This window comes from Panulirus ornatus, chromosome 42 (assembly GCF_036320965.1).
Source record: "Panulirus ornatus isolate Po-2019 chromosome 42, ASM3632096v1, whole genome shotgun sequence".
Lineage (NCBI taxonomy): Eukaryota > Metazoa > Arthropoda > Malacostraca > Decapoda > Palinuridae > Panulirus > Panulirus ornatus.
The window spans coordinates 11,060,227-11,087,080 of record NC_092265.1 but is presented as its reverse complement, the minus strand read 5'-3'; the positions used below and the strand labels follow the sequence as shown (position 1 = coordinate 11,087,080).

At 43.2% G+C, this 26,854-nt stretch overlaps 1 protein-coding gene across 3 annotated transcripts in view; it reads right to left on the bottom strand.

The window, feature by feature from the left end:
- Positions 1-263: 263 nt before the first annotated feature.
- Positions 264-26,854, bottom strand: part of LOC139761903 (uncharacterized) — a 128,613-nt gene continuing 102,022 nt past the window's right edge. Inside the window, exons 1-9 of one of the 3 annotated variants that reach the window (XM_071686519.1) lie at positions 23,168-23,220; positions 22,651-22,877; positions 20,858-20,994; positions 18,805-18,954; positions 17,048-17,780; positions 4,900-5,063; positions 4,521-4,622; positions 2,665-2,883; positions 264-2,433 (exon numbers count right to left, since the gene is read on the bottom strand). In XM_071686519.1, the coding sequence (XP_071542620.1) occupies positions 2,245-2,433; positions 2,665-2,883; positions 4,521-4,622; positions 4,900-5,063; positions 17,048-17,780; positions 18,805-18,954; positions 20,858-20,994; positions 22,651-22,810 (1,854 nt within the window). In that variant the 5' untranslated portion in view covers positions 22,811-22,877; positions 23,168-23,220 and the 3' untranslated portion in view covers positions 264-2,244. Of the gene's footprint in view, positions 2,434-2,664; positions 2,884-4,520; positions 4,623-4,899; positions 5,064-17,047; positions 17,781-18,804; positions 18,955-20,857; positions 20,995-22,650; positions 23,221-26,854 lie in introns of those variants that run through there. The other 2 variants (XM_071686520.1, XM_071686518.1) reach the window with 2 other exon arrangements.

Below are 26,854 nucleotides of genomic sequence, written 5' to 3'. Positions count from 1 at the left end.
ATGTAGTATAAAAAAAGAATATTCAGTTACATGCACAGGAAAATGTTGCAACGGTCATTGTCATACCGGAGTATGATAATTACGGGTTATATCAGCTAGGAATAATCACTGACTATTACTATCACTATTAATTGAACTGACGTAGGATTTTCGTAACTATTACGATAAATGATTTGAACAAACAAAAAATAACCAGGTCTTCGTCTGCGAATCTGGTGTGTGTATGTGAGATAGATAGATAGATAGATGGATAGATAGATAGATAGATAGATAGATAGATAGATAGATAGAGAGAGAGAGAGAGAGAGAGAGAGAGAGAGAGAGAGAGAGAGAGAGAGAGAGAGAGAGAGCAGAAGTCTCGGGAGAGGCTACGCCGGCGTCCAACCTGTCACAGATCGCGTGATCACCTGACGAAGGCATACATACCTGGAGCGCGTCCTGCCTCGCACGTTCCTACCCCATTCACAGATTTTCCTCCCCCACTTTGACCGTTTACGTGAAAATCTCTCTGAAAACACTGGCGATTTAACCCTTAACACGATTGATCCGGGGTTTTACCATGGAGATTTCTTTCTCGTTAATTTATTTGAAGTCAATCCTGTGTTGACATGGGTCACAGGTATGTTGAAAGTGTACTCTGGCCTTTAAAAGTATCCATAAACACCTAAAGACGGTGTCAAATCCACTGCAGATCATCCACACACGTGTACCAGACCACCCACACATGTGTCCTAGACCATCCACACACGTGTACCAGACCATCCACACACGTGTACCAGACCATCCACACACGTGTCCTAGACCATCCACACATGTGTACCAGACCATCCACACACTTATCCTAGACCATCCACACACGTGTCCTAGACCATCCACACACGTGTCCTAGACCATCCACACATGTATCCTAGACCATCCACACACGTGTCCTAGACCATCCACACACGTGTCCTAGACCATCCACACATGTATCCTAGACCATCCACACACGTGTCCTAGACCATCCACACACGTGTCCTAGACCATCCACACACGAGTCCTAGACCATCCACACACGTGTACCAGACCACCCACACATGTGTCCTAGACCATCCACACACGAGTCCTAGACCATCCACACACGTGTACCAGACCATCCACACACACACACTAGACCATCTAAACACTCAACCATTGACACACACCGTTCACACTAGACCCACGTGCCAGCCTCTTGCAAATGACAGAATAACCCATTACACCCAAGGGCGTCGCATCGGCGTACTCGAGGTTCATGAACCGCTGAACTCAAGGGCGTCGCATCGACGTGGTCGAGGTTCATGCCACTTGGCGTAAAGATCACTCGGCTGAAATGTGATCGTACCGTCCTGCACAAGAGGGTGATTGGATCTATTCGTTTCAGCTATGTTACTAGCCGTTAGCTTTGGATGAAAATGATACCACCTTCGGGTCTATTTACAGGCACTAACTACCGTGCTGGGCGACTGACTGAACTAAAGCAATATATACGTTGATATGTCACTGAATGTTCTCTTAGGATGAATTGATCACAACAATATGATAAAGAAAATGTGAATCGCTGACCACCATGGCGTAACATTTCTAAGCTATGCTTGCACAACTGGAAGTCATTTCCTCTCATGCCACACCAGCGCCAGTGACGTGACTGTCAAAGAGGAGGAATCACGCATTCATACTAACTAGAAGGAACCATCGAGTTACCACTTACTGGCTAACATCATGACACACATAGCTTTATAATCTTATCATCTATTCCAAACATTCATCATTTCCAGTCTCCACTACCAATTCATGACGATCTTTTTTTTACCATCACTGGCGCTGTTCTTCTTCTTCTTCTTCTCTCCTCTAAAACATTTTGTTATTGTTTTAAGAACATGTAATACTCTCTTCTTCACTTGTTCTTTTGCTATCATATTGTGATATCTTCTCCAGCATTATTGTCAGGTCCTCAACCCTACGACGACCATAATCGTCACATCACAATCATCTTCCACTCTTATTCTCCAACAGCTTCCTCATTCCGTTCATATATGTCTTTCCATCATTTCCTTCCTCTCCTTGTCACCAGCAGTACTAGACAGCGAAGCATATCGATGGAAAAATGATAGCCACCAGCACTCCATAATCCAATCTTGGTCTCCTCTCTATCTTTTCCCTACTTCACGCTCTCCATCACTTCCTCCCTCCTCCTTCTCCTTCTCTTCCTCCTCCTCGTAAGCATCACACTGGCAGAACCAGACCACAGTCGGCGACGCTGACGGAGAAGGCAGGCCTTCGACACGCGGCATCCACCACGTCCAGTCCCTCACACACGCGGCCGAAGGGAAAGACCATCCTGGGGCGAGGTCCGTCCTTTACGCTGATGAGGAACTGTGCCGCCGTCTCGGACCTCAAGCTGGCGCACACCACCTGCCCGGGAGACGAGACCTGCTCAACCCACGACAATCCACGGAGACAGACCACCATCCCTACCTGCACTGTTCATGTGGGAATTCAAAACGTTTTTTTTTTGGAGGAAGTGGAAAACGTGCCTTTTTAAAAAGAGGGTCGTAGCTCTTAGGGAAGCCATGTAGTTTTTTTTTTTTGTATTACGTCACATTTTCTTCTGTACAGAACTGCTCCTGCAGGTTCCTAACTTACCATTCCCTTCTCGCAGCGTTTGGGCACTTCTTGTTTATCCTCGATGCCGTCGAAGATGGCCGCCCCGCCCTTGCCTGCTTTGCCCTCGTAGTCCCCACCGATCAGGCCTTCGCCGACGTTCCCCCGGCGCAGCACCGAGTGGAAGTAAGACCCCTGATACGAGGGTCCTCGATCCCCGAGGCAGAGGGAGACGAACTGTTGCGCCCTTCGGTATTGCGTCTGAAGAAGGCGGCGTGGAGTCAGTTACTCTGTCTGAAGAAGTGCTATAGCCTCATATCCTCTCTCTCTCTCTCTCTCTCTCTCTCTCTCTCTCTCTCTCTCTCTCTCTCTCTCTCTCTCTCTCTCTCTCTCTCTCTCTCTCTCTCTCTCACTGTTTACCGTTCCCTTGTTTCAGTTTCCATCTGTTTTACTTAAAGTCTCCAGATCAACAGCGTTGAAACGTCTCTCCTTATCAAAAATCACTTCGACGTTCTCTTCTTGAAACTATGAAATGAATCCATTTTTTCAGAATCTTGTGGCTCTCGTTTCTGTTGTTGTTTTTTTGTTTTCTAGAAAGGTAACAGTACTGTATTTGTAACACGAGTCAACGGTAACTCATTCGCAACAGACAAGCAACGGAAGAATCTGTTGTAAGCACAGCCGATAAGGGTGGCAACATGAACTGATAGGCTGCGTGAATGAATCTTATGACACTGAGACGACCCAAATGGATGAATGAATGAATGTGTGAATGAATTCGCAGTAAAGAGAAAATCTTAAAAGGCCTCAGCAATAATGGCTTTAAATGGCAACCATAAATTTGTGAGAGGCAAAGTTTTTAAATGTTAAAGTTGAAATGGCGGAATTTTGAACATTTGTGTAATTTAAGAAGTCTGGTGGAATCTTTTTTTTTTTTTTTTCTTAACTTGAGTCTGAATATTGGAACTTTAAGGTTATGCTTACTTTGAGAGACAGGATTTTAAGGTTAACGCATGAAGGATAAAGTTTAAAGGCACCGCTCAATCAACAACCCAAATTTTTTTTCGACTAAGGGAAGAGTTCAAATAGCTGTAAGTTGACGGCGAAGAAAAGTTCGCGGTTGTTACATTAAATTGACGAGTTTAAAAGGTCGAGTTTTAAAGACGGATTGCTTATCAAACACAATCTTTTAAAATCTCCGTTTAAATGACGGATTTCAAGCATTTGGCCTGATACTTTCATAGTTTCTCAACGAAATGACCCGAGTTAGATGGACGGATTCTAAGTTCGTGTTTATATGACTTGACTTTAAAAGGTCGTGTTTGAATGGTTAAGTTTAGAGTGCAATCGTGCTCACCCAAGCCAGGGAACTTCCCTTGTGAATTATTGGTGTATAGAGGCGGTGAAGTCCAATGGTTCATGATTCTATATCAACTATTCCTTCAGAAATGGTATATTGTTTGCTCACTACTCCATACAGTACATCTGACGTTACGAGAAGAGAATCCCAGGGGGAGCTTAAGGGTCGAAAAATGACGTAAAGAATCTCTAATAAATGAGGGAAATTATGAAACGTCCATGCTTGACACAAGAGTGACTTGAGTGGGTGAGTTGGGAGGTGTGGTGTGTGGAGGGGGATGGTGTGAATGTCACAGCGCTCCGTCACACTCAACAGCTTTTCATTATGGAATAATACTCATTATAATGTACCCGAATATGAAGATACATTTCACGTCTGAATTGATGCTACTTCTACGATCACTACAGGTACTACAGCTGCCACTACTACTACTACTACTACTACTACTACTACTACTACTACTACTACGACTACTTCTACCACTACTACCACCACTACTACTACTACGACTACTACTACTAACTAAATACCAGTTTACCTGTAGGATGATGTAGACGCGTCCCAGAGCCTCGTCCCCATCCTTCAGGTCCAAGAAGACCAGAGGCGTTTCCAAGGACATCGAGGCACACACCACCGAGAGCTGCCAAATCAGGTCAGGTCAGGTCAGGTCAAGTTAAGAGATCAGAGGTGGTTGGATGTATGAAAACAAGAGTGATAACAGTCAGAAATATCTGGTGTTTTTTTTGTGGTATTTATGAGCACTGTAAAAATATGTAGATAGTATGCAATATCAACAGAGAGAGAGAGAGAGAGAGAGAGAGAGAGAGAGAGAGAGAGAGAGAGAGAGAGAGAGAGAGAGAGAGAGAGAGAGAGAGAGAGAGAGAGGCCATCCCTCACTCCCATCTCTAACCACTTACATTCAGGAAGATGTCGCATTTCTCTTTCAAGGGCTTGAGGGAGTAGACATGGAGTCCGCGGCGTTCCAGGGTCATCCTGCCAGAGGTCCAGTTCCCGTTGAGAACGCCACACAGTTCGCTGGTCCACTCCGGCGACTCCCCTGGCTGCCTCAGGCGCGGACCTCCTGCGGGCGAGAAGGGCACGACGATTAATGGAAGGGGGGGGGGGGGGGTGCGTTCACACTCTCTTGGTATTTAAAGGTGACGTACTTTTCTCGAGCCAGGCTTTATAACGCCACACAGGCATGACACAGATGAAGAACGAAAGTTGGAAGGATATATATATATATATATATATATATATATATATATATATATATATATATATATATATATATATATATATATATATATATATATCTTTCCTTTTAATCATCCCAATCATTTGATTAACATAAATTCAAGATAAAGATACACTTAACATTGATTCTATCCACCTGATGATCTCGTCTCTCCTTTGTAAGATAACTTCAGGAACAGACGACCGAAACCTCGAGGAGCTATGATCCTCGCTCGTCTCCTTCTTCTGTTCCTAATTTCAGAGAGCGATAATACAAGGAGGTTGAGGCTTTCCAGCGCCTCCCTGATCCTGCCCCTCCCCATCTCAGAAGCCACCAACGACACGCAGGAGACAAGTGGGTATGCACCATCCCCAAAGATCTATTGGGAGATAATCTGTACAAATTGTGATACAAAAGATCTTAATGACTTTCTCTTGAGCGGTGTCAGCCCCAGGGGGATTTGCTTGACTAATGGCGCGTCTGGCTCTTGGCCAGTACGGCTTCCTGCTACCAGCTCCCTACTCGAGAACACCAGAAGAATTCATGCCCTACTGGCAGTTAAGTGTTTCCCAAGTCGGGACGAGCGGTTTGGGCAGCTTCAAACGCCTGGCAACGTTGAATCCAAACCCGTTTTCTACGAAAACTTCAGTTAACGGGTGTCCTTAATAACCCCGCGCGGGTACGACGGTATACGATCCTTGCGTACGACGGTATCACGATCACTGGACACGACCACTTGGGTTACGATGGGCCTGAGCCTTCGACCACGGGATATCATAACCAAAGGTTACTGCAACAGGCACCAAACGCTGGTCCACACAGGAGGACAGAACGGGAAACAGATGTTAAATGATGATCATCACTATTATTAATCAGTAGCCTTTGACGTACGAGTGATTTATGACCATCTTTTAGCCTAAGTTGACCAAGATGTTCGTCCTTAGGGCAGCAGAAGGTGTGACCGGGAACAGAGAAGGGGGCTGGATGAGGATGTTTCCTCAGAGGCCCAGTCCTCTGTTCTTAACGCTACCTCGCTGACGCGGGAAATGGCGAATAGTATGAAAGAAAAGAAAAAAAAAAAAAAAAATATATATATATATATATATATATATATATATATATATATATATATATTTTTTTTTTTTTTTTTTTTATACTTTGTCGCTGTCTCCCGCGTTTGCGAGGTAGCGCAAGGAAACAGACGAAAGAAATGGTCCAACCCCCCCCCCCATACACATGTACATACACACGTCCACACACGCAAATATACATACCTACACAGCTTTCCATGGTTTACCCCAGACGCTTCACATGCCTTGCTTCAATCCACTGACAGCACGTCAACCCCTGTATACCACATGACTCCAATTCACTCTATTTCTTGCCCTCCTTTCACCCTCCTGCATGTTCAGGCCCCGATCACACAAAATCTTTTTCACTCCATCTTTCCACCTCCAATTTGGTCTCCCTCTTCTCCTCGTTCCCTCCACCTCCGACACATATATCCTCTTGGTCAATCTCTCCTCACTCATTCTCTCCATGTGCCCAAACCATTTCAAAACACCCTCTTCTGCTCTCTCAACCACGCTCTTTTTATTTCCACACATCTCTCTTACCCTTACGTTACTTACTCGATCAAACCACCTCACACCACACATTGTCCTCAAACATCTCATTTCCAGCACATCCATCCTCCTGCGCACATCTCTATCCATAGCCCACGCCTCGCAACCATACAACATTGTTGGAACCACTATTCCCTCAAACATACCCATTTTTGCTTTCCGAGATAATGTTCTCGACTTCCACACATTTTTCAAGGCTCCCAAAATTTTCGCCCCCTCCCCCACCCTATGATCCACTTCCGCTTCCATGGTTCCATCCGCTGACAGATCCACTCCCAGATATCTAAAACACTTCACTTCCTCCAGTTTTTCTCCATTCAAACTCACCTCCCAATTGACTTGACCCTCACCCCTACTGTACCTAATAACCTTGCTCTTATTCACATTTACTCTCAACTTTCTTCTTCCACACACTTTACCAAACTCCGTCACCAGCTTCTGCAGTTTCTCACATGAATCAGCCACCAGCGCTGTATCATCAGCGAACAACAACTGACTCACTTCCCAAGCTCTCTCATCCCCAACAGACTTCATACTTGCCCCTCTTTCATATATCTTTCATACTATTCGCCATTTCCCGCGATAGCGAGATAGCGTTAAGAACAGAGGACTGGGCCTTTGAGGGAATATTCTCACCTGACCCACTTCTCTGTTCCTTCTTTTGGGAAAAAAAAAAAAAGAAAAATGAGAGGGGAGGATTTCCAGCCCCCCGCTCCCTTCCCTTTTAGTCGCCTTCTACGACACGCAGGGAATACGTGGGAAGTATTCTTTCTCCCCTATCCCCAGGGATATATATATATATATATATATATATATATATATATATATATATATATATATATATATATATATATATATATATCTTTCTTTTCTTTTCTTTCATACTATTCGCCATAACGCGAGGTAGCGTTAAGAACACAGGACCGGACGTTTGAGGGAATATCCTCACCTGGCCCCCTTCTCTGTTACTGCTTTGGGAAAATTAAAAAAAAAAAAGGGAAGGATTTCCAGCCCCCCGCTCACTTCCCTTTTAGTCGCCTTCTACGACACGGAGGGAATACGCGGGAAGTATTCTTTCTCCCCTATCCCCAGGGATATATATATATATATATATATATATATATATATATATATATATATATATATATATATATACTGACGACAACCATCGTGGTGTACGATGATTCCCGGTAAAGGCTGTTACGATAATTTATGCTTAATGATAAATAACTGACAACGAGACAGGCAAGGTGTCCACGCCCTTAATAAACTCAGAAGAAGGCGAGAGGATAATGACTATATAACTCTCTCATAAGAAGAAGCGAAGATAGATGTGTGCTTGCTTTGCTTTACGACACATGATGATTCAACGACGTAATTTGACTACAGTGCTGCAACTCGCAGATGAATAATAATAATAATAATAATAATAATAATAATAATAATAATGATAATAATAATAATATCAATAATGACAATAATGATATTATCAACAACAATAATATTAGTACTACTACAACTACGTCTAAAAATAATAATAATGATAATGATAATAATAATAATAATGATAATAATGATAATAATAATGATAATAATGATAATAGTAATGGGGATAGGGGTTTAAGAATACTTCCCACGTATTCCCTGCGTGTCGTAGAAGGCGACTAAAAGGGGAGGGAGCGTGGGGCTGGAAATCCTCCCCTCTCGTTTTTTTTTTTAAATTTTCCAAAAGAAGGAACAGAGAATTGCGCCAGGTGAGGATATTCCCTCAAAGGCCCAGTCCTCTGTTCTTAACGCTACCTCGCTAATGCGGGAAATAGCGAATAGTTTGAAAGAAAATAATAATAATAATATCAATAATGACAATAATGATATTATCAACAACAATATTAGTACTATTACTACTACGTCTAAAAATAATAATAATGATAATGATAATAATAATAATAATAATGATAATAATGATAATAATAATGATAATAATAATGATAATAATAATAATAATAATAATGATAATAATGATAATAATAATGATAATAATAATAATAATAATAATGATAATAATGATAATAATAATGATAATAATGATAATAATAATAATAATAATAATGATAATAATGATAATAATAATGATAATAATAATGATAATGATAATAATAATAATAATAATGATAATAATGATAATAATAATGATAATAATAATGATAATGATATTAATAATAATAATAATGATAATAATGATAATAATAATGATAATAATGATAATAATAATAATAATAATAATGATAATAATGATAATAATAATGATAATAATAATGATAATGATAATAATAATAATAATAATGATAATAATGATAATAATAATGATAATGATAATAATAATAATAATAATGATAATAATGATAATAATAATGATAATAATAATGATAATGATAATAATAATAATAATAATGATAATAATGATAATAATAATGATAATAATGATAATAATAATAATAATAATGATAATAATGATAATAATAATAATAATAATAATAATAATAATATGACAAGATTGGCTTCGTTATCACCAGACGCTCGAGACACATAATCGCAACACTTAGATCATTACGCTTCGCGCGTTCGATACCTCGAAGGTCACCTGGGTTATACCGACAGCTCGGGGGTATGTATGGCTGTCAGTGTCTGAGTTAAATACACATTTTGCGTATATGGCTCTTAACGATCTTTATTGAGTGCGTGTGTGTGTGTGTATGGAGAGAGAGAGAGAGAGAGAGAGAGAGAGAGAGAGAGAGAGAGAGAGAGAGAGAGAGAGAGAGAGAGAGAGAGAGAGAGAGAATTAAAGAGGCAAATTGCCCATTACACTAAGGCAATGGTAAGAAGACATTAACTGGTCTCGAAGCGACGAGACGACTCAAGAATCAGGTAAAAGGACGGGATGACTTAGATGTAATTACGATGAATGCCTGGGACACAGTAAACTGGGGTATCCACATAATATCAAACTCAACAACGGTATCTAATAGACATATCAACAAGTACAGACAGCTAAGATTCATTGAGTTTCTCCCTAATATCATGGACTTTATGGGGGCAAAAATTGATACCTTGATGGAGCGTACATTATTGAGGTAAATCTGATAGTAACGTAAAAAACGTCAATTGCTTGTATGGAAACCCATAGTACCACTCTATCTGGTTGGTGCACTGCAAAAAGGAGGTAGAGGGTCACTTAAAAAATTTTTATTTTTTCTTCTTTCCACCATCCCCTGAAGTGGTACGTCTCGCATGTTGTATGGGAGATGGTAACGCCGTGATGGAGGAGAATTTAATGAGCAGGTGAGGAGGTTGTGTGGGGATGGTTGGGTGTGGCGCTATTTCCATAATGCTCAACGCCAAAGATCACCGGTAAAGGAAAAAAAATAAAAAGAGCGAAGTGAGATAGATAAAGCAAGAGAAAGAGAGAGAGAGAGAGAGAGAGAGAGAGAGAGAGAGAGAGAGAGAGAGAGAGAGAGAGAGAGAGAGACTCTCCCGAGTGATGCTCGACGCAGCTCACATCAACATAGGGTTTAGGGAGGGACGTGTTTTTGGCAGGCATGAAGGTAAGAGTAAGATTAGGACTTGAATTAGTGGAGGTACTTGAAAACGTGAGGGAGGCGGGGGGAAGGAAAGGAGACAATGTGGATGGAAGTGGCTGGGTGTAGTATTACATCGAGCGTGAATAAATGAGGGAAGAATGATAAACAGAGTTAATACAGATAAAGAGAATGAAAGAGATAAAGAAGAAGAAGAAAAAACCCCGCGGGAATCTTGTAAATCAAAGAGTTGAGAAGATGCAAAAAGTGGTTTGGGTTCACTCGTTTCAAATTTTTTTTGGCACACGAGAGAGAGAAAAAGACGACATATATAGTCGGAAGGCAAAACGAAAAAGGTTTTCCTGACGCCACGTATCTTAAAGCTCATACTGCAAGAACAAAGTAATATGATACATTAACAAATAAGTATGACCACTGCAGACGCATGATCGCCCATCTCTTTATCACGTTAACGTTAATATGCTGAATCAACTCACCATTCTGAGCTATGCTACCATAATCGTCATGATGTCATCAAGTATGTGATACGATCATATTTAGTATAATTAATCGCTCCCTCCGAGAGCATTAACATAGAAATCCTGTTTCCACTTCTTCATGCGCGATGTTGCCGATAATCATGTACGATATATCACGACGGAGCTTAAGTCTTACTTATAATTACCCACCGCTGCATTGAAACCCTCTGGGGGGGGGGCGGCCCTCAATTATGGAGGCATTTAAGAGGGCTGGAGCTCTCTGCTCGGTCTTGCCAGCTTTACGTCAAGGCCAGACCTTCCTGGAAGTGGTGCTATCATTAGAGGTTAAGGACGAATGGTTCAACTGCTGGACACGTGAAGGTAAGTGGCCATTAGTCTGGTTAGGGATGGAGGAATTCTTACTAAGGTCATTAGGTGAGGACTTTGGTCATTACCGCTCCTGGTATTCAGAGGACGGACGGATCTGTTGTCATTAGTATCACATGATACACTGCAAGCGACAACGAAGCACCTGGGATGGAGGGAGGGACCGGGACCCACATCCTTCCTCCTTTCCATCTCCTTCCAAAGCTTTCCTCGTCCTCACCCGCACTCCTAAGAACGCTCCAACAACCCCCCTCCCATATTCTTCAACTCCCGAAAACCCTTCCCTTCAATCAACAAAGAAGAGAGATTTTTCCTGGGTGCATCTCCAGCCAGCCACCAAAGTGCAGGTGATACTTAGAAATCAGGTCTTTAAGTATCTACAAGTCAAAACTTTAAAGTAAGATCCTCGAGTCGGTTTCCAGTTAGTGTTGGAGACATCAGATGCTAAACCGAGAAACATTATGGACTTCGAAGTAGCGAATACGAGCCCAGAAGAATTACGAAAGAGGTGGTAGAGAAAAACAGCGATAAGAATGGTTATCATTTCTTGGAATTTCACATTATGAATCCTCACAGTTCTCTTATGTATAACACTAGGCTGAGTGCGGACTTGATACAAACCAATGGAAGAAACAGAGAGTTGAGTGTTCGTTGTAATTACGAATAAAACAACGAAGAAATTCCTACACAGATGTTTGTATGGGAGCATCAAGAATGTATATCAATAATTTCCTTCCATCACTTCAATACCATCGAATCAAAACGCTGTCTCTCTGTTCTTGCGAAGATGCCAAGCGGTTTAACCTGTGGTCTGAAAGCTCCACAACACGCTGACACCGAGCACGAAAAGCCTTCACGTAAACACTTAATTCCCTGGTTACGCAGGGGAAGACTTCCGCAAGCACCCACTTCCTGTTTTCGTTCTGCAAGCCAAACGACTTTTTGGCCCACGAGTTGTCGAAATTTTCACCTCACGCTGGCAACTGTTCCTCCTCAGTGATTTCATGTCAGGTGTCAAATGTCTGGGACCGCAGGAAGTTCTTAAAGACGGGGGAGGAACCCCTGATCTTTCTTAGACTTCAAATACATCCGAAGCAAGAATACTCCTCTCCGAAACCCCTGGTGGTTCGTCTATTCAACGAATCATGGAACAATGACAAGCCTTCACAGTACAGTAGGTCGAGAGGGTTCCCAGAACTGAGGGACGGTCCGAGGCTTAAGGGGAGAAGTGGTCTGAGGGTTGAAGGTACGGAGGGCGGTGCGGGTCCTACCAGCTGAGGAAAAAATATATCACCGTTCCTCGTTCGCCTGCAACCATTGCAGGTCACACCAGGCGAGCTTCGGGGGAAGCCATCAGATTCGCATGAGAGGTTTCGATCACCAGAGGGCTTTTATGCAGTACTGTACCAGAGGGTTAGAGTGAAGGTGGTGTTACTTCAGCTATAATGTATGTGAAGAATTACCTGAGGTCTTTTTACGTGTAAAATGTACTTTACCTCGTTCACATCTTCGTACAAATATACAAGCTCTAATGGCGCTGTTGTAGGAAGTTTTGCTGTCAGGTGTTGGTCTTTGTATTTTGGCAGTGGCCTTCACGTTGCATAAGAGTCGCCTCAAGATCCTCGACAGAGGCTTGATTTCGTATCATACCATACGTTTTCACCGTCACTGATAGCGAACTCCGACGAAATTTAGTGTTAATAGAGTTTTCTTTCAAGCACGTTTTTAACCCCTCTCCTTTGCAGTTCTAATAACCGAACATTAATTGTAACACTCCAAAGTTGTCTTAAGTAAAACTGATCTCTACTTCTACTACTACAACTACTACTGCTACTGCTACTGGTTCTCTTTGTATTCTACGACAGAAACTTTACAAGTTAATCCACACCGCTTCCTTCATGGAAGCAAGGAACAAACCTCATGTTTTAGAAATATTTAAGGACATATCGAGCTGCAATCGACAGTGAGTATTAGATGAAGAAAAAGAAATGTCGTTCATCGTTCGTGCAAAAAAGAGAATCATGGCCAATAATAATGCGCTTGGTACAGGCTCCAGAGACCTTGGCTGGAGGTGACGACTCCGAAACGGCCACGGGCGAGGGAGCAAGAGTATGGCCAGTGGTGAGGGAGGGTAGGGAAGGAAGGGGGGAGATATGGGGAGGAGGAGGAGGAGGAGGAGGAGGAGGAGGAGGAGGAGGAGGAGGAGAGGTATGAGGGTAAGCGCAAGGTCGAACAGTATTTAAGAAGGCAAACACATGAGGGCGTGGTGCTCTTGAGTTCCCTTCAGTGATAGTAATGTATGGGGAGGGCGCGGTGCTGCTGCGGAGTTTTGGTAGGAGAGAGGAAAAAAGATTATATATATATATATATACATATATATATATATATATATATATATATATATATATATATATATGTGTGTGTGTGTGTGTGTGTGTGTGTGTGTGTGTGTGTGTGTGTGTGTGGAGAGAGAGAGAGAGAGAGAGAGAGAGAGAGAGAGAGAGAGAGAGAGAGAGAGAGAGAGATGAGGGTGTGGTTCTTCGTGCCAGTTCTTCGTAAAAACATAAAGATGATCGCTCCGGTCGTCCTAGACATGGCAGGACTTGTTAACCAGATCTTGAAGACCATCCTTGACGTACGTAAGGACATAACAACAAATCTATATCACTCCTTAGGCTGGAGACACCAGCACTCCTAAGCTACGCGACGACCTTACGCATAAACCTATGGAGAAGCGCACAAGACGGGCAACCTCCCACTCACATCGACCGGGGCTACTAAACATCTTGGCAATGCTTCAAACTGGCAACCAACAGATGGCTCTCATACATCACTAACATGAATCGCGCCGCTAACAAGGCAGTCTGTACCTTCCTTCAGAACTGATGGACAGGAAAAAAGCCTGTATGTGTGCGTAGCTATGGAGGATGGACAGTGGTTATAACCTTTTGGTTTCCGGACGCCATTTGAATGAAAATGGGACACTCTCTCTTGATTCATCATCACCCCCTCTTGCTCTAAGAACGGTGAACGAACCGAGTGTATATATCTCTCTCTATGGACAAATAGTTTACCTGGCTTGTTCCCCTTCCGTGTGGTATCGCAGGACAATTTTCAAAAAGCTTTCAACAAATGTAGGAAGGTCTTAACTTTAACACCTGCAGGAAGAGACTAACCATAACACTTTCAGGAAGGGACCAACATCTTCGGTGTTTCAGTATGCACACATGACTACTGCTACCATACTTAAGATATACACCTGGACTGTATGTGTTACCCACAGTCACTTCAGAGGGACTCATCTATTACCATGCGAAAAGCACAGAGTGCCATAGTTACCCCAAAGGCATTCCAAAAAAGTGAAAAAATAAAAAGGGTGTAAAGGAGATTTTACCCCTCCTTCAGTAGAGAGGGACACGGAAATACAAGTAATCCAACAAACACGGTAGAAAATCTATGGCAGAGAAGGATCGGTGAAAGTGGTGGCAGAAAGTGGCTAAGGAGAGAGAGAGAAAGAGGGTGGTGAAAACATTGCCCTCAGGCAAGTACTGTGGTGGTGAGGAGGCTATCAGTCACTGGCTTCACCTGTGACCTGGCACCTGGCCAGCAGCCCTACACTGCTTCACCTGTGACCTGACACCTGGCCAGCAGCCCTACACTGCTTCACCTGTGACCTGACACCTGGCCAGCAGCCCTACACTGCTTCACCTGTGACCTGACACCTGGCCAGCAGCCCTACACTATCTCCCGCACAACATGACTCCGAGGTATATACATTGTTTTCACCTGGGGAACGAGGCTCAACATATTGGTCAAGGCGGATTATTGTTATTGATGACGATGCAGCGTGCAGGACCCCGAGCCTCAGTCAATATTTCTCGTGTTACTCTCTATGAGTTTGGTCATATGAGCTACAGGTGGGTCACTCCATTCTTGATCCTACACAGGACGTGTGGCATAAACGTAAAAATTGAAAATGGGATTAAGAGCGCAATTCGAACCCACTTCGATGCCTGGTATTACGAAGGTAGTGATCACGCTATGTCGCGTTCTTTCGTAGTGCTTCTCTTACATAAGATGTGTCTCTCTTTTTCTTCTTCGATGTCCTGACCTATTTCTTTGACCTCCTAACCACGGTTTCCTGTACGGGAAGGAGTACGCGTCTGGTCTTACAGCCATGTGGTTCACAGACACCACCACCACCCGTCAGCCACCCCAATGTGCACTGTACCATTAAACAATATCATCTCTTGGTGTGCTCGGAGGTTAAAGCAATACCCATGCAAAAAAAATGCCCGTGGAGAATACTTCCACCTCAAGCGCCTACGTCTCCTTCACCACAGTCAGGTAAGAGCCGACGATGTAGACGACGTGCGCTTCGATATGTATAGTTTCTACAATCGTCTTCCGCTACATCATGACCCTCCCAAGTGATGCGTCTGAATATGGTCTACAAGGCTACAGTTGCGGGGTGGTTTGCGCCACGATCGTTTTTGTGAGAGAACTGCACACCCTCTCAAGATATATAAAAGCGCACGACCTGTAAATCATCACTTATGACCTCATATTAAAGCAGAATTTTGGTCCTTGTCGAGGAAAATGACTACCATCATAGCCCTTTTACGAGATAGTAATGGAGAGATAAAGATCTAAGTTCTAGAATATAACACGTAATTACCAATATTAGATATGAAACTGAAGCTAACTCGACGTAAGATCAGGTTACAAACTAGAGGTAGTGAGCTATGCATATGAAGCAGCGAATGTTTCAATCAAGACTATGCCATCCCTGCTTAACCTAAGCCTTGGTTTAGTCGTCTGAGTCCTCACACATACAGTTGAGGGGGCAGCACCTCTGCCCAACTGAGCTGTAGCTGTTCCCTTTCCCTCTTCGTCACACAGACAGACAGAGAGAGAGAGAGAGAGAGAGAGAGAGAGAGAGAGAGAGAGAGAGAGAGAGAGAGAGAGAGAGAGAGAGAGAGAGAGGAGAGGAGAGGAGAGGAGAGGAGAGGAGAGGAGAGGAGAGGAGAGGAGAGGAGAGAGAGAGAGAGAGAGAGTTCAGCTGCGTCTGGCAGAATTAACAATAGAATTAGGATGGACTGAACTTCCTACACACTGGAACAGACTGATTGTTTTCTCTTTTTATCAAAGATAAACATGATGATGCCCGTACTGCTACAAGTTAATTACTGCTGTTACTGCTAGTATAGTATAGCTGTTTGGAATGTGTGAATCATCTGGTTTACTAATGGTTTCAGCTAAAGGTCTGAAGTCCTTACTGAAAATGAATAACCTTTCAGAACTGCATTATCTTCTGCAATAAGACAAGAGTTGGATCTCTCAATTGTCGTCTACTGGGTTATGAAGAGATACATCATCCCATTAAAGAGATAATCATGAAAGTCACCCGATCGTATATTACTCGGCAAAAAGGTGAATTTGTTCACCGTAGCTGATTCGACCAGACTGATTCTCTCTCTCGCCGTTGCCTTACATAAGTTACCCAACTTATGATTCCAACTACCGTATGCTGTTGGTATGTATCGTACAGCTGTTGTTGTAGGGCGACTGTCTATCGTTGGTATTACTTGTAGTACGACGGCAAGACCATTGGATCCAATGATACGACCCATGAGCAGGACGATAGATAACTAGACAGATTCATAGATAGGTAGGTAAAGAGAGTGGTAAAGGATAGAATTGGAACCTGGATCATGTACAGAGACCTTACTGAAGCCTAAACCTGAAGAGAAATGTCTTACCTGTTTGTGTCGACTTTGTTGCACTGCTTATCTGCGTCGGCCTGGCAGACTTAGTGGGGGTGGGTCGAAGGCGATGACGAGGTTCAGTAGGAGGGGAGGTTGCAGGAGTCGAGACTGGTGAAGCGGTGTGGTCAGGGACGGGGGATGAAGCAAAGATTTGAAGCATCTCGTCGGCGACGCCTCCAGGCTGTGCTGGCGGGGATGGCTTAGACAGGAGGAGAGGGTCTGGTGTGAGCTCGGCTTCTGCATCTTCCAACGGTGTGATCGAGCGTGTGGGCGAATAAGAGGACGTGTCCAAGACGTCAGGATCCTGAAGAGTTGCAGGTTTGTCCGCAAGCTTGAGTGTGGTCTGGAGGTCTTCCAGCAGGTCTGTCTTCACGTGTGCTGGACTCAGTGATGTGCTGGAAGCTTGGCTGCCACTCTCGTCTGAACTGCTTAAGCTCTTACCCACACGGTTGGCTACTGACACTTGCGTTGCTGTGGTGATCCGAGCCTTCTCAAACTCCCTTTGGATGTTCACTAGTGCCTGGTGCACGGAAGTGACGCTGGCTAGGTCCTCGGCGCCCTTGGCGTACGACCGCTCCCTCTCAGCCTCCTTCAGGAGCCTGTCGATAGCACGACGCTGCCTCAGGTGTTCCACGAGGGTGATGAAGGCAAGCTTCAACTCCGTGATGTTTTCCTCAGCGACTTGAACAAGCTGAGTGAAGACACGGTTCGACCGGATCTTCATCATCTGGAAGAGAGAATAGATTGGGTCGAGGGCTTTGGTGAACAGTTATTCTTACTAGATAATGTGGCAAGTTCTGGGAAATGCATACGTATCCAGTGCATCATGTTCAAACGAAAATGCGCAGCATCGCTGCAAAAAGGGATTATTCTTTTCAGGAATTCTCTCTCGTTCACACATCATATAAACATTAAGTACATGAAAATCCTCATCGGAAAGCTGGTCATTGTACTACTACTGAAACTCCCCGTGCAGCTTCCATCAGAAGGTGTAGGAAACTCCAGACAATAAAGTTTAGAGGCCATTCTTAAGAAACAGTGGAAGAATATAATCACTCCAGCACTGAAGACTTGTATGATCCTAATCTCTACGTTATCGGAGAACAACAACTTACTACTGACTCAACACTCACACATACCCAACCATTTACAGTCAGCCGAGGCATAAATTCACTGAACAGTTAACTGACTGTAGACAGCAGCGGCGCAGCAGATACACTCACATCAAGCAGACAATAGAGACATATCAGATACACTGGCAGCAGACAACACAGACACGTCTGTATGTAGCAGAAAACGCAAGGCATATCACACAACAAGAACGTTCAGTCACCTGCAATAGTTGTACGTCCATTCCTCACCACACTCACAGGACAGACACTCACTCCCACGAAACATAAACACACGAACTCACTTACAACAGCCACATAAACACTTCTAAAGCCACACACACACACACACACACACACACACACACACACACACTCTACCAACAGCCACACACAAACTTCCAACAATACTCACTCACTTCCAGCAACCAAACACAAACTTCTAGTATCTACTCATCCCTTCCAGCAACTTCCAAATACCTACACGTCTCTTGTAGCACCCCGTCCTTCCAGCAACTTCCAAATACCTACACATCTCTTCCAGCACCATGTAATCACTACCAAGGCAGACAGATACACCCCCAGGCCAAGTCTCCATACACCCGAGGCAACACTGGAGGAACTGAGGGGTGTCATCCTCACCTCCAGCAGGTTGGTCATCTGCTCCTGGATTCGGACGACATTATGCTGGACTCCGGTAGGATGAGCATCGAACAGACACTCCCCACACGCCGCTACCTCGCAGCTCAAACACCAGAAGGCCAGGCGCGCCTTGTGCTCCAAGCAGTTATCCTGCAGAAGGAACGAGACAGAAGGCGCATTACAGATTACCGTAAGACGGTAGAAGGGAATGAAAAAAACGAAAGATTTGTTGTAAAAAAGAAAAGAAGGTAAAAGAACATTACATTCTACACGACGGTTGGGGGGAAAAAATCCTAACTTAAATGTCTTTTTTTCACTTTATATTACCACTAAGTGTTTCAAATATGAATTTCAGATATAAAATCCTACTTCTCTAGCTCTAGGGATTCCCAAAAGGTCATTTCTTTGTTTGCATATGCTTTTCAAAGGCCATACGTACAGTGACAGAGCGTATGGCCATACGTTCAGTGACAGCGTGTATGGCCATACGTAAAGTGAAAGCGTGTATGGCGATAGAAATATCTTGAACACCCGAAGAAAATGTGGTCAGGATTGTTCGAGTGATGGTTATAACGTGACGCCGACGGTCTTAATGGCTTAATGACGCTGGCAATCGGAGGGCCTGAAACTCAGCCAAGTAACCAACCAACCGTACATACGTGTCGTCGTGCTCGTCCAGGGGCAAACCCAAGAACGACCTCAGGGGCAAACCCAAGGACGACCTCAGGGGCAAACCTGAGGACGACCTCAGGAGTAAACCCAAAGACGACCTCAGGGGCAAACCCAAGGACGACCTTAAGGGCAAAACCAAGGACGACCTAGGGGAAAACCCAAGGACGACCCAGGGGCAAACCCAAGGACGACCTCAGGGGTAAACCCAAAGACGACCTCAGGAGTACACCCAAAGACGACCTCACGGAGCAAACCCAAGGACGATCCCAGAGGCAAAGCCAAGAACGACTCCAGGAAGTGATAAGTTCCACGGGCGTAGAGCATGACCTTGAACATAACCAAGACTTCCTGTTGTCGGTACTTGTTCAGTTATCAGAGTCCGGAGTTCAAGAATACTAGGAAGATACAGAGGAAGACTGATAAGGCTTTGAGATAAGAGAGGTCCTGGTGGCCATATCTGGAACTAACATCAGTGTGTAAATAGTTTTGGACCAGCTGGTCTGAACATGTGGTTAAGTATATATATCAACACCTGTTCAATGACCGGAAAGTTGTCCTTTCCCTCTGTTTGTGCAAGTAAGAAAAAAAAACGAATCAATTTCCCGTAAATAATCGAAATGGTGAGAAATGTTGAAAAAAAAAAAAACGCAATTCAAATATTGTTGGTCTAATATCAAAAATATGTACGAATTTCTAATATCAACTTTCTATTCAAGTGACCTGGACATGGAACGAAATATATGATTTCTGCTCATTCTTATTTTACGTGCTTGCAACGAATACTGTTAATGGAAGACTGATAATGAATATCATACATGAATGTCTTTCATGAATATTACAGTCAGTACTATATTGAATATCACGCCAATTGATTATAAAATATTCGTTCATCCGTAGTATGACGAAGGAAATAATGTTAATAATGTTATAGAGAGTAACACGTATTCATCATACTGAATACAGTAGAAAGACACTGCACCATAGCATGTCACTGTAACAGACATAAGTATGCATATGTATACGTATGTACGTGTATGCAAAAGTCAGTAAGACGTTAATCCTACATCAAGTAGAGTCCTTATATCCAAAATTCGACTATGCTGTGGTATGTCCAGTGAATACTTTGCGTATCTTGCTTTTTTTGCCATTTCTTCATTCTACGTTTAAGCAGCGTATCGATAACCGTTTTCTTAGAGACCATGTCTTCGGCACCGTTTTCTACAAGACCGGTATTTTTAGGACTGATTTCTCCAATTTTTTTTTTCTTTTTTAGAAAGGCATTACTTCGAGACTGGAAAGTTTCCGGGTCTATAAGGCGTCGCCTTGATTCCTTCCCTACGTCCGCACTTCCGAAGATTACGTGTGTGCGAGGCACACTTACCTGTCTACTGCTGGGGGAGGAGCTTGGGCCGACGTGGTCCTTCCGTCGGATCACATCGAGGAGAGAGTAGTTGACGGGCAGGTCCTGGACGGCTTGGACCAGCTGCGGCCGCCGACAAGCCGGGCAGACGGAGTTACCTGCAAGAAAAGCCAGTGAGGCGGAGGTAGAAAGTTACCCAAAGGAGCCCAGGGAAGGCAAGATATAAGATAGGCTAAGGGGTGTTGCCAGGATGAAAAGGCTTACCACGGTGTTGTATGACCAGATGCTGTTGTTGGAGAGTCTCATACATGAACCTAGGGGTTAATTGATACGTAGGTACTTCAGAGAGAGAGAGAGAGAGAGAGAGAGAGAGAGAGAGAGAGAGAGAGAGAGAGAGAGAGAGAGAGAGAGAGAGAGAGAGTATTGTAGTTGCATCTGGCTACCACACCATATCGCAGACCTACTCCAGGAAGTCAGGACTTCAACATCCACGTAATCAAACTCTGCCTGAACGTTTGTTGATCCAAGAACATATATATGCATGAATAAATAAATAGATAAATAAATAAATATGAATTATGTACAGATGTATATATGTATATGTCTGTGTATGTACGTATATATGTATACATTGATGTACAAGTATGTATATGTGCATGTGTGGACATGTATGTATATACATGTGTATGTGGGGGGGTTGGGCCATTCTTTCGTCTGTTTCCTTGCGCTACCTCGCCAACGCGGGAGACAGCGACAAAGTATAATAAACATAAATAGAATATATATATATGTATATATATATATATATATATATATATATATATATATATATATATATATATATATTATATATATATATATATATATATATATATATATATATATATATATATATATATATATATATGTATATATATTTCGTCTAGTCATAAAATGAGGATGATTATAAAGTTTAGAATAAAGGTTTCTTTACGACTTGATGCAAGTCGTAATCGATGGGGCTCAGTTTAATCATTTAAGGCAAATGCCTAAGAAGATGATTGCTCTCCGGTGGTTCAACGAAAGTTGCTCGTCTTCTAGATTAACTAAGAGACGCTAGTCGAACTTGTTACTGTGCATTTGGTGCAATAAACAGTTTACAGCATCATTTACATTAAACTTGCCAGACATTTATATATTTATACTCAAAGACGTTTATTGAACGTACGTATGTAATATTCTTATGTAATATCTTTATTCAGATAAAAATCAAAATATTTTTTTGTCAAAATAAATCATACGAGTGTTGGTAATAAATTCTATAAGTGGAGAGTGACTTGGGCGATAATATTTGACAGATATAAAGTCTTGCTCGTCAGCACACACACACACACACACAGTGCTCGTCAGCGACCCGTTACATATGGCAACCATGTCGGGAAAACTGACTCGAGTTGCCAGAGTAAATGGAAATCTACAGAGTTATCGCTCACGCTCGTTCCACTGGCATACCCCTGACCCGCATGGACGTAAAGCAAGACACCCCTGCGATAAATCTGGTAAAAGAAACGATATAGGAGAGAAGCGATATTTCGTGTGTCATTCTTTTAAGAAAAAAAAAGTTTCTTAATCTTTTTTTTACTCTGGGTAGATGAAACTGGCAGAGAGGGGACTGGAGGTCAAGATGAAGCTACCATGTATAAGCTATAGTAAAATTATAGGAAAGAAAAATATGTGGACCCGACCTCATGAAGTGTTCACAAGTTACTGATTACTATGTTATGTGTGTGTGTGTGTGTGTGTGTGTGTGTGTGTGTGTGTGTGTGTGTACTTACTTCTCCCCTTGGCCATGATGCCGGCCAGGCACACATGGCAGAAGGTGTGTCCGCAGGCAGGAAGCATGAGTGGGCGTCGCTCCCCTTCGTCGTAAGGATCCAGACACACAGAGCAGGTCACCCCATCCTCCAGGGTCGGGTTGCGCCCTCCGGACGACATAATTCTGGCGAAGGGCGGGACGCTGCAGGTGGTGGTGGCGGTGGGTGATGGGTGGTGGGTGTTGATGCTGGAGGTGAAGAGGTTGTGGATCAGGACCGACCCAGCTAGTCACGATCACGGGCAAGAGACGCTACAAGGGGTGTCTCTCTCTCTCTCTCTCTCTCTCTCTCTCTCTCTCTCTCTCTCTCTCTCTCTCTCTCTCTCTCTCTCTGCTCCTTCACTGTGACAAGATATCCTTCAATGTGGGTTTTCTTTTTTCTCTCTCTCGCTATTATCTTCACATTTCTTCTCCTCGTTCGGAGAACTATCTCTTTATTTCCCTCTTTTTTTTTTTCTCGCAGTTTACGATTTCTTTACCACACAAACTACGTCTTAGCGGCGTGCCTGCGCCGCGTGCAGCTGGGGACGAGAGGTAACAAGGACTGTGTAGCTCTTGTCTTAGGTGGGGGTATTATGGGATATCTGACGACATCTGATAACACCGATAAGATAGCGATGCGAGTGAGTAACACAGCGATAACAGCTCTCGTATCTTACCGTGCTCCTCTCTCTCTCTCTCTCTCTCTCTCTCTCTCTCTCTCTCTCTCTCTCTCTCTCTCTCTCTCTCTCTCTCTCGGTCTTGACATGACAGCTGCTCCCGATGCCTTGACACGACAGCTGTATTTTCTTAAGCTGCTATACACCTTGGAGTGGGGCTAGGGAATGACAGGGGATGTTTGGTAAATGTTTCATTGCGACTGTTAAGGTAAACGGTCCCCTTGCGGTACGACTGTACAGCAAGACGTTACGACCGTAGAGCACGACGTTACCACTGTAGAGCACGATGTTACCACTGTAGAGCACAGCTTTACGACTGTAGAGCACAGCTTTACGACTGTACAGCACGACTTTACGATTGCACAGCAAGATGTTACGACTGTAGAGCTCGACTTTACGACTGTAGCGCACGACTTTACGACAAAGAGTACGACTTTACGACTCGAGTACGACGTTACGACTGTAAAGCATGACGTTACGACTTTAGAGCACGACTTTACGACTTCTGACCACGACTTTACGACTCTTGAGTACGAAGGTACGCTGCTCCTGAGCACGACGGCAATGCTCTTGAGCGCGATCATACGACCCTTAAGCACGACGGTACATCGTGCTATCATACTAAAAGGTCGTACATCGTACCATCTTACTAAAAGGTCGTACATCGTACCATCATATTTAAAGGTCGTACATCGTGCCATCATATTAAAAGGTCGTACATCGTGCCATCGTACTAAAAGGTCGTACATCGTGCCATCGTACTAAAAATGCCGCACATCGTGCCATCATACCAAAGAGGTCGTACACCGTACCATCATACTAAAAGGTCGTATATCGTGCCATCGTACCAAAAAGGTCGTACATCGTGCCATAGTACTATAAGGTCGTACATCGTACCATCTTACTAAAAGGTCGTACATCGTGCCATCATACCAAAGAGGTCGTACATCGTGCTTAGGGTGTTAAAGACCAGAATGACATTATGCAACATGAGATGTTAAGACTTTTAAAAAGCACTTCACGTATCCCTATATACAGCACAGATGGGATCCAAGTGCCTGTAATACCCACCGTTGTACCGCAGTCTGTGTGTGAGAGAGAGAGAGAGAGAGAGAGAGAGAGAGAGAGAGAGAGAGAGAGAGATTCTTAACGTGAATTCAAATTCATTAAAAAAGATTTCTACTCACCGTTACGTAACAATACTTCCGGTAGAGACGTTAGGAACCTCTTATTACGGTAGCTGAATACGTCATGCACCGTGGGATGCGATAAGCCTGTTGGTGTGCGCATGCGTGTTAACGTCTTCTGTGTGTGTGTGTGTGTGTGTGTGTGTGTGAAGGATGCCGTAAGAAAGATGTGTTCTGTCTTTATTTTTTCTCTCTTTGTTTCTGTATGATTCCAACTTGCCACTTTCTTATATTTCTCTTTCACTATTGTGTTTCTTTATTTTCTTTTATCAATAAATATATAAGTTATTTGTTTGTATTTGTTCATATGGGTTTATGTTTGCTTCAATGTAATATATATATATGTATATATGTATATATATATGTATATATATATGTATATATATATATATATCAATTCATTCATGATCAACTCTGGACCAAGTTCTGGCATTACCCAGGAGTTCTTTCTAAAGGCCCCCGCACCCTAACACTGCGCTACTTCCAGTAGCAGGAGAAGTAAACTCCTTTGTAGTGAGAAGTTCTTCGATGAGAGTGTACTCCCAGTGTAACAGCCCCATCAAAGAATTTTCTACTCGTGGTATTACCTCGTGCAGGCGGGATCCGGCAACACACACACACACACACACACACACATATATATATATATATATATATATATATATATATATATATATATATATATATATATATATATATATATATATACACACACCATTTCCATCTTACCTGCGTCATACACCTATTGTCTCACCTAAGATTCTGGTACATTCCCTTTAATTGCACCCTGTTGTCTCCTCGTCCATTCCTAGCTTCCCAGATCAAATTCTCGCCCACTTTCTTATCCAGTGGGTATTGGTCACGCCGCCCAACTGCAGACCAAGAATGCGACTAATGCATAAGAAATACGCGGAAAAAGCTCCTTAGTCTCTGGCGTCGCCAGCGATCGATGTGGTCGGTTGCGTTTTGGGTGGGGAGGGAGGAAGGGTTTGTGCGAGACGAGGGTGACTTAAATATTCCAAATATCTTGATAAAAGGGAAGGTATTTGGCTGTTGTTTTTTTTTTTTCCTCTTTTACGTGTTGTCGGAGGACAGTGAATGTTGCTAATGAAGCGTGCGATTGGTTTTGGCGAAGCCTCGAAGCGTGTGTACATCTGTACAACAATGCTGAGACGTATGCTGTTCAAGCCTTACTGACACGCCAGCATACTGTGCATGGCTTGTACCCACCCTTGCACATGACAGCATAGCCTTTGACCTGACTCTCTCTCTCTCTCTCTCTCTCTCTCTCTCTCTCTCTCTCTCTCTCTCTCTCTCTCTCTCTTTCAGGGGTCTGAGGCCAAAGGTCAGACCACCATTCCTAAAGGCCATTCCCTTCCGTCGTGTTCCGAGAGGAGCTGGTTACCTTGGGCATTCAGGAAGGCACGGGAGGACGAGGAGGAGGAGGAGGAGGAGGAGGACATGATGTCCTAAAAGCATGATGCATCATCGCAGGCATTCCAATCACCGGACACCACGGTCACCACAATCATGGACTGGTGGTGTCCCGTGTCGAATCCGAATCTTGCCTGATTTTAATTTCAAGCATGGGTGGAATCAAGGACAACACTCACCAGCTTGTCCTGCCAGTGCCCTCGACAAGTGGTGGTGGGGGGGAAAAAAAAAAGGAGATATAGTAACTGTTTCTTTCAGATCCCCCTTTATTTTATGCTTGCCTTCAACAGAATAAAAAAAAAAGGGACATAGAAAACGGCTCCGGCACGAATATTATTTATGAATTCTCACGATGTCTGACCAGTATGTGCTTATGTAAATCTTGAAGTATAAAAGCAGCGAGTTACATATTCAAAGTACATATTCCGTCCCTCTATACAGTATTTCATTTAGCTGTATACGACAGTCGGGGGAGGGTGGGTTTGTAAAATATTTCCATAAAATTCTGTGTTTCGTGACAATGTTGCTTCACCTTGCGACAAACTCTACACCAGGGGGATCCCTGACATTTAAAGTTTGAGCGTTGATAATTCGTAAATTGCGCACGGGGCTTTTAAATGATTATTAGTTTGCATTTTCACCTCGAGACACTGAAAATATCTATGATCTCTTAGTATCAAAGAGTACGATTTACATTTTTTTTTTCTTACTACGTCGAGGGAAGATATAATCATCATTAGATTTATATAAGCGCTGCGAGAGAGAGAGAGAGAGAGAGAGAGAGAGAGAGAGAGAGAGAGAGAGAGAGAGAGAGAGAGAGAGAGAGAGAGAGAGAGAGTCTTCTCTTGCAAAAAAAAAAAAAGGCAATACCATATTTTCTTACTTC